Source organism: Cyanistes caeruleus, chromosome 20 (assembly GCF_971803275.1).
Source record: "Cyanistes caeruleus chromosome 20, bCyaCae1.hap1.1, whole genome shotgun sequence".
NCBI lineage: Eukaryota > Metazoa > Chordata > Aves > Passeriformes > Paridae > Cyanistes > Cyanistes caeruleus.
This window is the reverse complement of record NC_141720.1, coordinates 8,924,956-8,943,488: the sequence shown is the minus strand read 5'-3', so window position 1 is coordinate 8,943,488 and position 18,533 is coordinate 8,924,956. Positions and strand designations below refer to the sequence as shown.

The following is an 18,533-nucleotide window of genomic DNA, read 5'->3' as shown; positions in this document are numbered from 1 at the left end:
TTCCAATTCCATAATAATTAACATGGTAAAGAGGTCTTGCTCATTATAAGGGAATCAGAAACAAACAAAATCCAATGCTCAATGAATTTCATATAAATAAATACCTTTTAAATCAAAGACAATTATGCTAATGGCTGGCTGTCAACTTCAGCTGGCTTCGCAAGCAGGGTTAAGACAAAGCTCAGAAACAATTCCACAAACTTTAAACATGTGAATGCAGACTAAGTGATAACTTTTAGTTTCTTACAAGTTTGCAAGACTGATTTCTGGTGAAGTATTCCCAGGAGCACAGGTTCTGGCCACTGCCAGCAGCATCTGTGGTACCACACAAGTGCCTTTCCTGACAATCACCTGTGTTCTGCTGCAATGGCAAAATAATCTCAGATCCACTTGCCTTTTAATCCACTTATTTAACAGCAGAGACCAAAGCATCTGGTTGGAAACATTTAAGAGAGGATTCTCAAACAAATCATTCATTATGGCTAAAGAGAACTAATTAGTGGCCTCTCTGGCTTTGCGTGACTTGCTCAGCTTTTGACTCCTGTGTCTCAGTACAATTCCTCAAGCAATCCAACGTGAGTTCCTGCAGCTGAAACACAGCTTGGGGAGAGAAAAATCAACGGAAATGATAAGGTTTAAAAAATGTTTTTCAAACCATGGCTTTGAAATCTCCCCATTAGTACAAACTGCTGCAATCCAAGCATTGTGTAACCTTTTCTTTACTCCTATTTTTATACCTTGCTGTGAGAATTGGCTCAATGGGCAATTTCTCATGCTTTCAGGGGACTGGGAACTGAAGGAAACCCTTCTGAACCCACACCCTTCACAAACTGGGATTGAAAAATAGAAAGCTAAGAATGACAGGAAGAAAAAGAAAGTAATAAAGAAAACAGAGTGGAAACCAGCCATGAGAACTGAGGCAAGTGTAGTGAAGATTAAAATTCTCATAACAGTTTGCTGCTCTGAAGGAAAGCAGGAAAATGTAGATGCTCAGACTCAAAGTATGCCCTTCCTCCCCCTCTTTTATGCACTTTAAAATATTAGGGGAGTTATACTGAAACCTTCCTCTCCAGTTGATTTAAACAGAAACTACGTGAATAATTATGGAAACCAGGATGCACTCCAGCTGGGAAAAGCCCATTTATTCTGTCAGGCTGCATATAAAAGCATATTGGTTCCCACCTCCTAAACCTGACACAATTAAAAGGTATTTTCCATGTATTTTCATGATCTTGCAGGGAGCATCCTGAGCATCCTAGGATCTGAAAACCATGTCATGCAGTTACAGCCTTGATCAGCATATTCAGGCTAAGACTGTGTTACTTCAGAAGCTTTTTCTGTAGCTTAAGGCACAATCAAAGACATGGAAGAGCTGGAGTTCCCTCTTCCTGGGACTGATCTACTTGAAATTTTCAGCAGCTCAGGTTTATTCTTCCTAAGCCCCTACATAACCCCAAGAGGATGAAGAAACTGCAGCAAAGAATTGCTAAAGGACAGGATTTGTGATGAAAAGAATGAAATGAGAAACCTCCAGAGAACAGAGAAAGCTGTCTGCTGGAAAGGGCTCATCACCCAAAAATCAGCTCCTGTCCTGCCAGGCTCCTGGAGAAAATCCCCTGGGGGTATAAAACAAACCCATGACCTGGACACAGGCTGACTTCAGAACCACCACAAAAATGGAGAAATGCAAGGGGACCAAACTTTAGGTTCCCCCTGCCCCAACCCCCAGAATGATTCCAGCTGTGGAATTTTGCTCACTGGTGAGTTACCTGACACACCCAACCCAAGCTGTGCCTGACTCTCACTCTTGCCACAATGGATCCATTTCCACATTCCAGTTACTCCTTAGGAAGGTCTCAGTGGCTGCAAGAATTCTGCCACACGGTCAGAGATTACTGTGGGAAGGGTCTGGAGTCTCAGTCCACCACTGGAATTCTCCTTGCTTTGCCAGGGTGGGACCAGCACGTGGTGTGTTGCTGCAAGGCATGGACAAGCCACCCTAGAGTGCACTAAGCCAGGGACAGATTCCAGCTGATCCAACAGGCAGAGAGAGCCAAAATTCTGTGCAGCTTTCGTGGGCAGCAGCAGGGGTAATATTACACGATGGGGATATAAGTTATTTTAAGCAGATCTGTACGTTTTAAGTACATTCAAATACATTAAATGTTTTTTTGACAGCTATTTTCAGTGTTAGCAGGATCCTGTGCCACCAGGTCTATTTTGCAGGCTGATGGCATTCCCATAATTACTTTTATTAAGCAGTATTTATGTTCATTTTTACACAGAGAGCACTTCCTGCATTTGTCTTAGCCCAAACTACTGGAGAAGGTTTTGGTAGGAGGAATTACACCTGTTACTGAGACCTCAAGGAAGTGACACAAACCACACTTTCAGAGTAATGTACTTGTTAACTTCCCACAAGGAATGCTTCCTGCAGGATGTGTTACCTGGAGTCAGCACTTGCCAAGAACATTCACAGATAAAGAGTATTTGTGGAAAAAAACCTGAATAATTTAGACAAATTTGGACTGGTTAGACACTGCAATTGGATACAATAGTGCATTGATACAGCATAGTTTCAGGCCAAATATGGCAATATAGTGCAATTCTAAAAATAAAAGTGAATCCCTTGTGATATCCAGCCCTTTCGCTCTGTTCGTTTCCTTTTAGGGCTCAAGTTTCCCACAGGAAAATTAAAGTGAGGAGTTTGCCTACAGTGCTCTGCAGCATGTATGGATAAAGCATAAACACCAACCAGGCTGGAAGGTTCTCCTGCCCCTGCACTCACAAGATTATTTGGAGAATCAAGATAAGGGAAAAAGCCCCACCCAGTGCCAAGGAACGCACCTTTAGCAGCACAGAAACAGAAAAGTCATTCCAGACAAGCCATGAAAACATGTGATGTATCATTTATTTCTTAAATGTATTTATGATCCATTCAGACCTTTCAAATAAAGTGTACAAGTGCATTTCAGAATAAAAAACTACACTCTTCACACAGCTCTGTAGAACACTACATTTCATCAAGAAACTTGAAGCAAAAACTTCCTATTAAACCACCCATGCATCCTTTGGCTACAATAATATCACTGATCAACAAGTACTGCTAGTCAATTCCGAGTTTCCCTTTAAAGAGAAGGAGCATCCTAAAATATGCCACCCCTTCCAAAGACCTCTCTTTAAAGAGAGAATATTAAATAAATTAGCTAGGCTTTTAGGCAAAACAGTAAGGCTACTTAGTACTGTTGATGCATGATCCATATATTTGGAGAACAGGCAATCCCAGGCTATGTGAAATGCGTCAACAGCCCTTGAAATTTTAGTAGTATCAAGATTACATCAATCCAGAACAAATGGCAGACAAAAATGTAACCAGTGGAACAATCACTGAAAAATGTGCAGTTTCTTGTAGGATGGGAAGTGCTGATAACAGATTCGGAGAAGTGTTTTATAAAATCTGCTAAAGAACCACATTGACATTCTTAAAATTACATATTGTACAAAGCCCTAAACTCTGTGGCTGTACAACCACTGCCCTGTTAAACTGCTTATACATATACACACATATGTAAAATACACAGATATAGTCATTTGAAAGCAATCAATTTAACGTGGCAGTGACTGTACAACTGCACAGCACACAAATATATATATGTATGTACATCTACAGCAAAAAGGAAACAAGCCAAGAGATGTATGACACAGCTGGGGTACACACCATCTCAAAAGGGAATAATACACTTCTTGGAGTTTTAATAGCTCATAGCAAAATTACCTCTTGGAAATAATTACGCAAAGATTTAGAATCAGTTATTTACATGCTTCCAATTTATCTAGTTCCATTTAATAATTAAAAATATGCAAGTATTATTTTAACTCAGTAACATTTGTCATTTTTGGCTCAACTGTAGTTTTTCTTATTATTAGTCTTAGTTGAAAAGTCAGCTACAGAAATGTCTATTAAAACCATGGGGTGGAAGAACCCCTCTCCCCTGTATTTTAACAACAGTTCTGAGTTGGCACAAAACAGGTAATTCTGGAGCCTCAGCATAAACTCTTCCTCAGCTGCCTTGTGCAGGAGAACACCCTTCCCTCGTCTGAGCCACAGCAGACCCAACAGTGCCAAGGACCATCGAGGAGCCCACCCAGACAGACCCCACTGTGTCAGAACTAAACCAGAATTCGAGTCTCCAGAGTCAGACTGCCTCTAATTCACTTGCTGATTTTTCTAATCTGCTTTGGTGGAGATTTCTCCACAGTTCTTCCTAGCAGGGGTTCTACACTCACAGCTCTTTCTCATCTTTTAATACAAAACAACTTCCAGCATTAAAAGGTGCACGAAGTTCTTACAAACACACACATACACATTCGCACCTGTGATTTCATCTACTCTTGGCCTTTTAACTGACATTCAGGAAAAATATATCGGTTGGAACACTACTTGTGTAAGGAGCTGGATTGCCTCCCAAAAAAAACTCCTCATAACAACCTCTGACAATGTCAGGTCTCCACAGAACACACCAGAATAACCCCACTGGTGGCTTCTGCTGTACCAGATACTGTGAAGGGTACAAGGAGACAGGTGGGACACAAGGAAAAACGAGCATCACAGAGCCATGGAGCGGTTTGGGTTGGAATGGATCATCCAGTTCCACCCCTGCCATGGGCAGGGACACCTTCCACCCTCCCAGGTTGCTCCAAGCCCTGTCCAGCCTGGCCCTGGACACTTCCAGAGATCCAGGGGCAGCCAAAACCTCTCTGGGCAAGAGAGAGGTTTTAGAGTAAGATCACTCCACTGTATTTCATTCAGCAAAGCAACCTAAAAGCACATGCACGCACAGCCTCCCATGCTCGTGGTTTAATTGTAAACAGCATGTGAAAAAACAATTTAAAAAGGTACGAATACAATTCTGAAATCCCTGAAGAAAAGACATACCCATGAGTATTAAGAACAGTAAAAAAGCTCATCATTAGCAATTGCAAACGTGTTTCCATCCTGTTGCATTCATTAGAGGAATACAAAATTGAATCTAGTGTTTACATGCTAGAATTACAATAGAAACTAGATTTCAAAGGTTACATATGGAGAGAAATGTATCAGCATAGGAACTTGCAAAAGACTGTGCTGTACAGCATTTCTAAAGACATGAGTCTGTCAAGACAATACAATGATTGCAAATCCTTTCAGACAGTTCAAAAGCATGGCTGGAGGTAATGCTGCTTTCTGTTCTCTGAAAGGATTAACTGCACCAGTATTTTTTGTAGGTTTTAATGACAATTTAACCTCAAGAAATACCTAACCCCTCAAAAACCGAGGTGATCAGAAACATACAGGTACCTTACAGCCCTCAGGTTTTATTTCTTTGTACATTAAACAACAATTCATTTGACAGCTTCTACAGAAAACGTTTTAAAAAATGTTTTTATTAAATACTTTTAATACTTAGTAATGCTAATATTTAAAAATACTTCACAGTGTGGTACTAATGTAACTTCATAAAACGAGCAACTTGAGTTTGCTAAAGCTCAAAGCCTTACATTATATTAAAACAGTCCAAAGATCCCACACACACACAGAATCACTAGAACTATAAATATACCTAAGCCACTTTAGTGCAAAGTCTGATTTTGCTTCCCCTGACAAATCCCTCTATATTCCTGCCAGCATATTAAAACGTCATCCTTTACTAATCTAATTATTGATTTTCAAGGATTCATTTACAGTTGAAATCCCAGAAGAACTTTTTTCAATTTACCATAAAAGTAATGACTTGGTTTATTAAGCATTTGATTGCTTGGTTCACGTGGTCTGTGTAACACTGAGAATGACTCGCATATGCACAGCAAGATTTGAGTTCATCTTTATGAGGAGACACTCGAATTTATTTCACCTTTTAATGGAAGGATCTCCAGTAAAGACCATCAGAAATAAGCCAAAGCTTTGAATTACAAACTTGCTATCCTCATCTTACAAATTTCTAAAGAAGTCAGAACAGAAAGTCTGGACTGCCTGCTCTGTTCCATCCCCCTGTGCTGCACCTCAGGCCTCACGCGCAGGCAGGTGGAGCCTTCCCTGATCACCCCCTTCCAAACACAGGTGTCTCTGTCAACCCCCATCTAAACATTATCACTTGTTTAAACTTCTCAGCCAATAAAGCTACTGGTTACCAACCCACCAACAGGTCTGTTCCACAGGGACCTGGGGCCTCCTGAGCTCCCCTGGAGATCATCCTATGATCAGCTCAGGGATTGCAACACAACCCCAAAACAGCTTCAGGACAAAACAAAGATGACTTTAACAACTTCTGTTTCTCAGCTGAAACAATCACCAAATCACCAGCACGAGGATCAGTTCTGATTCACAGATTGCTGAAGGACATCTGAGATGTAAAGAAACAACCTGGACCAGGACACAGGCATCACTTCTGCTAATGTCTTCATTAACTGCTAAAGCTCAGGAGATGCAAATGGGATATGGGTGAGACCCACAAACACCTCCATCTGCAGCCACACTGAATGCCTGCAGAGCTGACAGACTGGGGCTTGTTTTCCACTCTGCAATGGGATAAGAACTGACAGATGACAGAAATCAACATTGTGTGCAGAACCATCAGCAAAGCTGCCTCTAAAAACAAACATTTCACCTGTCTAGAAAACAACATCACAAGAAAAAAACCTGAAAAGCTGACCAAAGTAAGTATATCCCATCAGATTAACTCCCTGTGGCTGAACACCTCAGACAGTGACATGGACTGACATTACCTGAACTCAAATCAGAGGCTGATCGTCACCCCAGGTCTGCAGGGAATCCCTTTGGGGTGGGTGTGGGAGACCCCCAGGCTCAGAGGAGCTGCCTCCAGGGAGCAGCAAAGCAAAAGCAAGAAGGTTAAACTCCATATTTAAAAGAAATACTGTGTATTGTAAAGAAAATGACCCACATTAAATACTCCATTGTTTTGACTGACCTCCAGCAGGTTTCCTCTCTTTGTTTCCATCACCACAACTTTCAGTTTCTTTCTCTGAACACAACTGCACCTGGTCCTACACTTATTAAATTTTAATTTAAATATCCCCTTCCAGAAGCATAACTTTAGTATTAAATGCCTTTGTTTATGTGCAGAAACATCTTTCAAAGCAGTACCTCTGCAGAGCCCGGGCAATAATGGAAATACCAACTGGAAGTCAGACATTGGCCCAGAAGAATACACTTCACTAGTGAAAATGGAACATTCTCCCACCATCCCAAAGAGGGGCTGTTTGCTTTGGAGACAGTCTGTAAAACCTGACCAGCTGCAAGCTCCTCACAGCCCCACACACACAACAGCATTCACCATACAGGGAACATTAAAGGTAACATTTGGATAAACTTGGATTAAAATCTGAGTTTATCTTGAATGACAGCACGGAAAGGATGTGTTGTATTCTGCAAAATCATAGAAGGGAAGAAGAAACATTTCTAAACCAAACAATAAAATAAGGGTCAAGTCAGGCAAAAGCTTCAGCAGGTGCTTCAAAAATTCAGAACTGAACATGTGCTAAAACAATGAAAAAAAAGCCTTCCAAAACCTCCACCTCCTCTTATTAAATTATCTAAAACAGATGAATCAGAAAAATTTTAAAAGGGTCTTTTGTTTGTAAAGTCTGAAGGCAGATTCCTGTGCTCACATACTGGTTCCTAAGAAATATTTTTTAAAGCACCAACCTGACTTAGAAGTTCTGTTAACTTCAAAACCTGATGTGAAGATAGATCAGACTTGTATAAATATTTCATGTATAATATGTGAAATATTTCAGACTTCCTGACTCATAGAATTACTGCCTTGATGACAGCACTTGGGAACACCACAATAAAAAGCAAAAAGTCTGCATATTGAATTTGCACACTGAATGTTTCCATCTCGTATCACATCCAGGCCTTGGAAATGTCTTTTTTCAGAACAGACAAACTGAAATGTAGGGTTCTCACACATAAAGCCTTTATATGAGCAGGAGGGAACAATGCCATTGGGAATTCTCTGTCTCTTGCAATTCTCTGTGCCTCGGTACTTTGTACCCTTTTCCTCCTGTCAAAGACTTGTGACAAATATCCAAAACTGCCCCTTGGCACTCTGACACTGAGCCATGTCAGAATTCCAAGTAGTAGAAACATATTTCTGAGTGATAAGAAGCTTAAAAACAAGTACAAACTCCCCACCAACAAATGAAGACTGTAGAAACTGGTAACATCTAACAAAAAAAAATTAACAGTAGATAAAAGCAAAACTTTTGTTTGACACAAAAGATTTCTGTTGAGTTTAAAAATACTGTCCCTTGATTGAGATCATAAAAAAAAATGTATTTCACAGCTATTTTCCCAGTATATTTGGAAAATGACAAAATAATCACAACCTAAACTTCCAGTAATTTTTTTTTTTTTAAAAAAAAGGGACTTCTACATGAAGCAAATTACCATTTTCTGAGAAGCTGTGAGTATAGAAATCCTTCCCATGGCACTAAAAAAAGCCACTGAATTGCATCTTGCTAATTGAACCTTCCAGCAGCTTAATTTTAAAGTGAGGCAGATAAACTCTAATAAAAAATAAATTTATAGTCTGAGATGGAACTTCAAAATTAGTTCATTTAATCATATCACAGCCCCATTTTTATGAAGATGCAATCTGATTTCTGTCCTCCCCTCAGCGTGGCATTTATCTGTGCAATGCTCTCAGCACCGATTTCCAAAGCACCCAGACACAAAAAGAGCCAGAAGTGGATTCATTTCATGTGTGGAGGATGAAAATGATCCAGCTGGGAAGTTTGCTGCCTGACCACTCCTAGCATGGATTGTGATGGGAAGGATCCCTGTGCCTGTGTTGGGTGCACGACCAAAGGTGTTCAATGCACTGCTGAGAAACAAAGTCCTGCTTGTCAAAATTATTTTTCCCACTGTTGGCACAGTGAACAGAATTCACCCCCTGCAATTTCACTGAAGACAACAGACTCAAAGGTTACAAATATTTAAAACATCAAAACATGTGCTACATCGACATTAACTTAAGAGGGAAAAACCATAATTTAAATGTTTAAAATATCAATAAATTAACACAGACAAAAAGATAAATATTTGACGCTAAAACTAAGCTACTGAGGCAACACTAGAAGTGTCTGTATAGTGGATGAAACCTGAATGCATCAATTGGATGCAACTCCTCTTCATCCTTATCTCTTGGAGTCTTCCAGATTCTGATTTTCACCTCTTACAGAAAACGTCCGAGCTGAGGAAGACTTGGAGATGAGTAAGGCAACTGAAAACAGCCTGGCTGTCAGGAATGTTAGAAGTGAACCTTTGCTGCAAAGCAGCAACAGCTGCAAGAATGCATCTGCATCTGGATCAGCCACCATGCTCCAAGTGCAATTCCTGGCTCAGGGCTGAAAGAACGACTGCTTCAGCTCCAGTTAAATCTCTAGGCCATGATTTAGACCCCTTACCAGTTCCAAAAACTTTCAAAATTCTCAAAAACTAGCATGCAATGCTCCTCTATTTAGCTATAAAAAACCCCAAAAGCAACACTCTTTCCAGCTTCCACTTACACCTGAAACTGCCGTTTCTAGGGTTTTAGGCCGCAGCAGATTCTTCTCTTCTATTAAGTCTAATCAAATGCTATTTAAATGACACACTGCATCATTTCAAAGACTTGAAAATGTTAGATAAGGTGAAGAGTCAGAGAAAGGCTACAGGGAGTTTACCTGAGAGGCTGTTCCAAGAACACCGCACACACACACACTTTGATATGAGTGACAAAAGCCCTTGAATTGTTCCCCGAAGCCCACCTTTGCCATCATACCCACAGAGCGCCTGAGACAATCAGCCACGATGTGCTGCAAGCTTATTATCCCACTTCTTTTCCAAGTGAGTCACTCCACCCCTGTGCTACCCCCACGGCTGGCTGTGTCTAACCAAAATTCCGACTGAGAGGGCTCTGCCGAGCAAAGCACCCCGGGCGTGTCTGCGAGGACCCAGCACAAGCCCCTCTCTGCTCTTTACTACAAGGAGAGCAAGAAATGGTGGTGTGAAGGCAGCAGGGTTTAGACAACCTGTGCTCTTAAAATTTCAGATGAACTAAAGAGGATGTTTATCTTGAGATGAAATACGCTGGAAGCTGATCAAGATGCCACTTAAATGCTTTGCCCCAGGGCCCTCCAACAGAAGAAGGCAGCAGTAGCAGGGGGTTCTGCCCCATCCTCCCCTGAACAGGTACACACACATCCAGGAGAGGAACTCAAGTGCACCAGCACTGAGTGCTGACAATTACATGCCATGCCAGGAATGCTTCATCCTGCTGCTCTCTCTCTCTCCTTCCCCATTTCCTCACTGGCAGCCCCACGAGACTGCACTAGAGCAAATGTGGATGGGCAGCAGGGCCGGGCTGTAGCAATCGTGGCATGTGATGGGGCAGAGACAAGCTGGTATCCTCCAGGGCAAGGCAGAGAGAGGAGAGGCCAGGGCTCACAGCACTGCACAGAGGAGGGGGGAATTTCCAGGAGGGACAGGGCAGAGTATTAAAAATATGATCTTGATATGGAACAACACAGACTTGAAATCATTTAACATAAACAGAGCATTCCCTTTCGCCAACAGAATTACCCCAATTCTAAAAATATCACATTATTTTTCCCTATCCTTCTTTGCATTCCCACTGTGACTAAGAGCACACCAGCTGTACCAGAGGAGCTCAGGGAACTCCCCACTCAGCAGCCCAAGGCAGTGACTGGAAGCACAAGGAGGGGCACAGAGGGTGGATGGTCAGGGGCACAGCACAAGCTGCTCTGAGAGCAGGAGAGACAGAGGGACAGCCCTGCTCCAGGACAGGGGGACACACCTGGTGCAATCCACCACTACAGGAATACTTGCTTCACCTTCATTTCCAAAATGGCATCAGTAAAAAGACAAGGATATTCTCTACAAAAAACTCAACAATTTGAGGGCCATTCTGCCTTCTTAACAGCATGACAGTACTCAAAAGATTTAATGTAGGCTAGCTTGAACAAGCTGTGTTCAATGAGATCTGGTTCCTCAGATATTGCCTTTGTCTGACCAGTTAGATATGCTTTTGCCAACAGGATTTAGCTCCTGCTATATTTGAACCATCTTTAATCCCATGAAGGCTAAAGAAAAATGTCTCTGATTTAGCTCTGTGCACTTATGAATAACTCAAATACTACAGTTAAATTTACAACATAGTTCCCTTAGCTGTTTAGAAGACAATTGTTTTCTTTCCTTTCCCCTTAAGTTCCAGTATGTAAAATATCAGAAGAATTTAGATTAAAAAAAAAAAAAAAAAAAAAAAGGGGACATGTTATTTTTAAAGTTGTTCTTGAGAAAATTTCCACATACAAACCCGCGGCATTTCTCCACTGGTTTGAGAACAATTTTCACATGTTGGCATCATCTTTGAGTGGCTGCCACAACTCTGGTATCATAAAGCAACACATATTTTCTCTTAGCTTATCAAAATACATTTTATTTAACTGCTAAATTTGGTCTGATCCAAGTTTTTCTTCTTACTTCACAACAAACAGGAAAACACAGATCCGCACTCTGATCCAAACATGCATCCTACCAGGGAAACAGGGCACGGAAGCCACCTCAGCCCTAAGAGTATGACTGCTCAGACCACATCGCTGCACTCACGGCTCATTAACAGAGTTCACACTGAAATGTTCACATTGTTCAACTCCTGTTCTACAAGTCCTGTCTAGGTAGCACTGAAAAACAAATTGTTTGGCCCCTTCTGTTCTGAAGCTGGAACGTTGTGTCAATATACTTTGGCATATATTAAAAAAATCCCTGTAATATACCATAGACTGTGACATTTCCACTTCAGATCTATCATTTACATGTGAAGCACGAATCTCCAAAGAACCCAGTAAAGCTGTAAGAAAGACTACATTTTGCCGAAGCTCTCAGACACCCACTCCATTCAGTCACACCAGCTGGAGAGGTAAGTGTCAAGATACAGCTTTATTCTTTAAAATGAATGTGGAGGTGAAACTCCACAGCCTCCTCCACAGCAATCATTTTTTAAAGTGAAACCACAACGCTATGTGCTCCTGATCCTCCTATGTCAGCAGCATTTCTCAGAAACCTTTTTGCAAATCTGGATATCTTAGAATTGTATCTAAGTTATTTTGCAATCTACGCAATTGTCCCTGCACTTCCCAGTCCAGCTGACAGGCGTCCTAGACATGACATCCATTGGAAGATCTTTTGCTCCTAGAGGTAGAGGAGTCCTTAGCTACCCTCTGTCTAGCACACGAGGCACAGATGGCCCCCGAGAGACGCTTCAGCCCCTTCTGAAAGACACTGTTGGAGAGACTGTAAATGACACAGTTGCAGAAACTGTTGCTAATGGCAAGCCAAGTGGTCAAGAAGGACGCGACGCGGTTACTATAGACATTGGAGCTCTCCAGCAGGAAATAGATAATGTAGGGCAACCACAGGATGTAGAAGACACTGGTGATGCGGAAGAGGACCATGGCGTAGCGCTTGTCCGGGCAGGGCTGGGCCTCCCCAGCCTCCCCATCCTGCGAGCTGAAGCGCACCCGCCGCTCGTTGATCTCCTTGGTGTGCTGCTGGCAGATGCGGAAGATGTTGAAGTAGGTGAAGCAGACGATGAAAGCGGCCGGGGCGTAGAGCATCACCACAATGAAGAGGGTGAAATAGGGATCGGTGTTCCAGGAACTGGCGCACCACTGGAACACGTCCCCATGATATCCAGGCTTTCCCCAGTGAAAGGAGGGTAAGAAGACCAGGCAGGAGTAGAGCCAAATGGTCAATATGCAGATTCGCAGCCTCCACGGGGTAACCAGCGTGTTGTAGGTCAGGGGCTTCGTGATGGCAATGTATCTGTCAATGCTGATGCAGGCCAAGGAGGCCATGGAGACACTCTTCAGCACTGATACCACATAACCAAAGATTTGGCAAACCAAAGACTCACTTAAAACAATAGGATAGTGCAGCAGAGACAAAGAAGGCACCAGACAGCTCACGCCCACCAGGAGGTCAGCATACGCCATAGTCTGGATGAAGTAGCTGGTGGTGTGGTGGTTCAGCAGAGGTGCACAGTGAAAGACAAATATCACAATAATGTTGCCCGAAATAATCAGCACCATGAGGAACACAATAATAACCACTTCCAGGAGGCAAAAATTGATGGTCTCCAAATAGCTAATGGCCAGGAGACAGAAGGGCCGGCCACTCTGGTTGCCAACCAAAGAGGAGTTCATCTTGAGCACTGCAGTGATCTCTCTACTTCATGCTCCTGCCTGCTGCCTGCAGCCACTCCAGGCAGCTGCTGTCATTGCGGCTGGTGCTGTGTGTGCAGCAATGTCAAAACCGGAGCTCCGGTCCCCAGGGCTGCTCCAGATGCTGCTGCTGTGCATTGTCTGCAGCACAATTCCCCTTTAAATCCGGCTCCCCGCCGCTGCCGGTGCACCGGGACCCAGCGGCAGGCATGTCAGCAACTTCCCCGGCGCACCGGAGAGGGCTGATACTGATGCCCTCCTGGGTGGGCTGCCGCGCCGAGGAGGGATCAGGGGCTGGGGGAAGAGGGAGCGGAACCTTCACCGAGTCAGGACGAGAGTCCTCCCAAAGGCTGGCAGAGAGAAGGGGAAAGTGTTTTACAGAACCGCCTCTCCCCCGCGCTGCCACCTCCGCCGCTCCCCTCCTTCCCCACGCCCTGTTCAGCGCTCCCCGCCGGCCCCGGCTCCAGCCCCGCTCCCTCCCCACGCCCCGCCGGCGGCAGCGGGAGGCGATGCCGCCTCCCCGGAGCCCCGGCAGCCGGGCGGGGGGATGCGCGGCGGGGAGGGCGGGGGTCCAGCCCTTCTCCGCTGGCTCCATTTTGCACGGCGCTTTTGTTCGCCGCCTCTCCCGGCCCAGCCGCCGCCCCGCCGGCCCCGCCACCGCCCCGCCGGCCCCCGCCCGGCCCGGGGCCAGCCCGGCCCCGCCGCCCCGGCCCTACCTGCGGCGGGGGAACAAAAGCGCGGAGCATCCTCAGGCGGGCGGCGTGTGCTCCGGCCGCGGCGATGCGGAGCCGGGGGCGGGGAGGCGGGAGGAAGGGGAGGGAGGCGGCGGGAGCGCGGGGGAGGGCGCGGCGCGGCGGGGACCCGGCGGGGAGCGGGGCCGCAGCCCCGGCCCCCATCCGTCCGCCCCGGCTCGCAGGGAGCGGGGCAGCGCCGGCCGCAGCCTCGGGAAGGCGGGCTCGCACTCCGGGGGCGCTCGGCGAGGCGGATCCACGGGCGGCCGGTGGCCGTGGGAGCCTCACCCGGCGCGACCCCGCCGCCCCCGGCAGCGCACGCGGGTCCCGGCCCTGCCGTCCCCGCGCCGCCGGTGCCGCAGGGACACACGCCCAGCTCCTCCTCCCGCACCCCTGCACGGCGAGAGAGCCGTCCATCACCGCCCTGAATTCACGCGGTTCGTCGTCACTTAAAGGCTTTTCCATCCCAGCCCTTTTGGGGAAAATCCTATTCTGGAATAAACGTGCCTTTCCTAGGTGTAGTGTGTGCTGCTCAGGAGACACCTGAAACCAAGGGCAAAGCTGAGAACGATGTCCCACCATTAATGCTCCTCCAGGTAGGCAGGCGCCTCCCTCCATACACAGAGACACACACAGAACGCAAAGGTATCGCCGTCGCTGACAGTGCCTGGGACATCGGACACCAAAACAGAAAACCCAGCGACATTCCAGCCAGCAAACACGCGAGAGATTCACAGCACAGCACTTCAACTTGTATTCACACCCTAAGTTAATACCATGTCTATTCAACCAGAAAAACCTCTTTGAAGGCAGAGAGGCATAACCAGGTACAGCTCTTGTTTATTGTTTCTCAAGAGCTTCAGTTGACAGGCTGGAAAACGTGTTCCCAGGTATGTAGGAGCTCATTCTCTGACCCTGACAGCAAACTGCTCCACTGCCGCCGCTGAGGACAGGCCCTTGCAACGGGAATTTGCATCTGAATGGATCAAGCCAGTAAAAAGACCGGAGTGAAGCTCTCTGGCAATCAAAATCATTTAGTCAGACATGAAAGTGTGCAACTGGCATCCTTACAAGCTGAGGTCCACACTGAATTCAACCAATACCAACAAACACAAGGTTTTGGTTAACCTAAGCTCAACGCTGGTCATTCTGTGGAATACCTAATGGGAAATTAATTGAGGCCAAAGGGATAGATGTCAAAGCAATCAAGCTGCAATTCTCAGGTTTTTAGCTGACCAGTAAGTACAAAAATCATTTCATGATACACTTGTCTTGGCCACAAATCTGTGCTGGACAACAGCATGACTTGGCAGATTTTTAGTAAGTCTCATACAAATGACTGAAAACAAAAATTTGGGGGTTCTGCCCTATCTTTAACCCCAAAAAAATCTCTTTACTATTCTCCACCTTTTTTATTTTTTTTTAATTTATGGTGTTTCTACTCATGGTAACTGAAGTACTAGAACTGTATCTAGGAAACATAAACTTTGAATTAAATTTAGGCCAGGGTATTGTGGATTTACAAAAAAACAAGCTATGATTGAATTACTGCTGGAGAAATGATCTCCTATCTTTCCAAAGCAGAGAATGATTTACATACCGTTTGATTCAAATAGTATTTCTGGATCCCTGGGCACGAATAGACACATTATAAACAGCCCCAAGAAAATGTATCTTGATACATTGAACTTTCTATGTCAGATACATAAAAACAAGGTAGCAATGGAAATACTGAGCCCAACCAAAACAACATTTAGTTGCTAAAATTTTTAAACAGAAGATGCACCATGAAATCACAAACTGCCCAGTGTTCAGGTTTTTACGAAAAGCTTAAAGCCCTGAGAGCCGAGGTATTTCTGTAGAAGAGCCACGTCTGTTTTTTCCTTTAAATGACATTCTATTGTTTCTCTGAAGCTGAGAGCAATGACTCCACTGAGTGCTCTTGCCAGCTTTCTCCCGCTCGCTTAAAACACCCAAACCAGCAATAGCTCCACCTCCTCCTGCCCCTGCAGCAGAAGGTGAAGTAAACTGCACCTGGAAGGTAACTGGGGTGCAGTGCCTGCTCCCCAGCTCTCAGCTTGGGTGCACCACCAGACCACCACAAGAACCACCCTAAAGACACCAGAATGTGTGGCTGAGGTCTGTGAGACTGAAAACACTGCTGTGGTGTAGAGACTTCTCCCACCCTACACCATGGAACAGCATCACCTCTTCTAAGGCAATGAAAAGTACTCCAGAAATTATTCAAAGTTAAAATGACAACTCCTGGGAAAACTGCTGCTTGTAAAAGATAATTAAACTTTTATCACCATGTGATCAAAACTAATCAAACAAGGAATCTCAAGGTTCAGGCACACTGACAAGGCTACGTCACTGTACACTGTGATGCACAGATGCATGGCAGGTTCCATTTCAGTTGATTGCACACAGTCAAGGCCCTCTGTCCTCCTGAAAATTCAATGTATTCTTTTTAATTTATAGGAACATATGGAAATATGATTGTGATATAAGTGGAAAATAAGTGTTAACCACCCACAGCTAAGATTCTGCCACATTTTATGCCACCGATGACAACACATTCAGTCAAATAGCAGTAGTGACATTTCAATCTATTTCTTCATTAAAAACTAGCATCATTTGCACCAAGACAGACAAGTATATTTGGTAGAACATCTGTGTTCTATAATCCTCGTCTCATGGAGACAAAAAGGTGGGAAGATGAGAAAGTGGGTAGCAGGAGTCCTGCTATAAGAAAGACTGGAACAAATTAATCTCTTACCAGTCTGGGATTTCTCCGAGAAATGGTGACCCCAGGGTAACATTCCAGGATACTCCTCCTGACACCAGACTATTACTTTTTATTTTATTTGTGCCACAAGATGTCCCTCTCACGTTGTAATTTTCCTAATATAGTGTATTTATCTGGTACAACAGTTCATGGTTTTTTCCTTTCTACATTACTTCCTCCCACACAGACCTATATTCACAAGCTTTTTATTTTCTCCTCAATATTGTAAATGTCAGGTTTTAAATGTTGATATTATGAAGAACTTCTCCACTGACAGATTCAGTAGTTGTACTAATCCTTTCTAAAATTTGCCTGAGAAGTGGCTGCTGTCTCCTTCACTTTGTACCATGATTATTTAGCTTTTTTAGCCTGTCTGGCTCACTTGACGTGCTTTCTACTCAACAATGCTTTCCATCCACCTATGCCTGTCAAGAACATGCAGTATTTTTCCGGCAGGTGTCTGTTCATACCTGGAGTGAGTCCCCATGTGTCTTCTGCTACCTTTCAGTGGCTGGAAGCCTGGAGATTAACAGCCATAACTGTGATTGCCAAAGTGCTACCAGGACCAGATGCCTCTCCCAGGGATTGTCTAGATCATTTTACCTAGAGCTTCCTTTCTGTCCCCAGTAGGGACATGACCTTAATTCACTGGGCTGGCTTTCATCCACACTCCCCACCATGAGCATGGCAAACTGGAGCCGCTAAAAGCTTTATTACTGCACACAGATGGTGTGCAAATTCTCAAAAGTAATTTGTGGAAACACCATGATGGTGAAACTTCAACCTTCCTGCAATAACAAAAGCGCAGACAACAAAACCCCAGCCAGTGTGTGGCAAGAAAACCAGAGCAAATAATTAATATATGCTGTCATGATAAATAGAACCGAACAAGCACACCTCGAAACACAGTTTCAATGCAATTTTTAAGTCATGTTCAAGATGAGAGCTAGACACAATTCTCCTGCATAGTAGAGCATAAAGGAGACACTTCCTTTTCAATCCTTCAGCAGCCAGAACTCAACAGTAAACAAGCTGTCCTTGCAGCAATTAATTTGCAAAGGAAAACAAAAACCAGAAATTACCTGAGCCTGCCCTGGAAAGCAACCACCAGAAGAAATCCTGGGGTGCTGCATCCAACATCCTGTGCACAAAGGAAAAAAAAATCCCTGAAACAGGCCAGAAGGTTTTGAAGCAGCTGCCAAGACCGATCCTTATTAATTTGGGACTGTGCTGCTGCATGGGTCATGAAAAGCCTGGCAGAAATCAAATGCAGCTACAGAAACAGAGGATAACATGAAGACAGAAGGGATTATGAGCATTATGTGCACTCACACAGGTTTCCTGCATCTCCTGCTCACATTCATGGCATAGGTTTTGCATGGACTCCTTGTGTTCCTGCACTACACCACAGCAGTTAGATTCTACCACAAACCCCCTTCAAGGCATGGTAACGCAAACAACTGCAGGCTTGCCAGAGAAGAATTGGCAATAGTGACATGCAAAACATGGCAAAGCATTACAAAGATGGGAAAACAATGTAATAAAATGGACCCTTGTCTTACATAATTACCATTTTTTTCCCCAGGAGCATTTACTCCTATCCATTGCTGCATACTTACTGTATCTGAGCTGCTATTTTAAAAGCAGTAAGAATTAGTCACATTAGAACTCCAAAATTATCACATTTCATGCCTAAGAAAGGCATGAAAACAAAAATTTTAGGCCAAAGT

At 44.2% G+C, this 18,533-nt stretch overlaps 2 protein-coding genes across 13 annotated transcripts in view; both read right to left on the bottom strand.

The window, feature by feature from the left end:
• Nucleotides 1–18,533, bottom strand: part of RABGAP1 (RAB GTPase activating protein 1) — a 74,820-nt gene that overhangs the window by 18,070 nt on the left and 38,217 nt on the right. The gene's annotated exons all lie outside the window — the stretch shown is intronic.
• On the bottom strand, nt 11,474–17,944 carry GPR21 (G protein-coupled receptor 21). Of its 2 annotated transcripts, none has more exons than XM_086858460.1 (2): nt 17,886–17,944; nt 11,474–13,634 (listed from the first exon to the last, which is right to left on the bottom strand). In XM_086858460.1, the coding sequence occupies exon 2, from the start codon at nt 13,264–13,266 to the stop codon at nt 12,220–12,222; it is 1,047 nt and encodes a 348-aa protein (XP_086714586.1). In that variant the 5' UTR covers nt 13,267–13,634; nt 17,886–17,944; the 3' UTR covers nt 11,474–12,219. The 2 variants fall into 2 exon arrangements, with proteins under 2 accessions (XP_086714586.1, XP_086714585.1); XM_086858459.1 differs by lacking the exon at nt 17,886–17,944 and adding an exon at nt 14,001–14,080.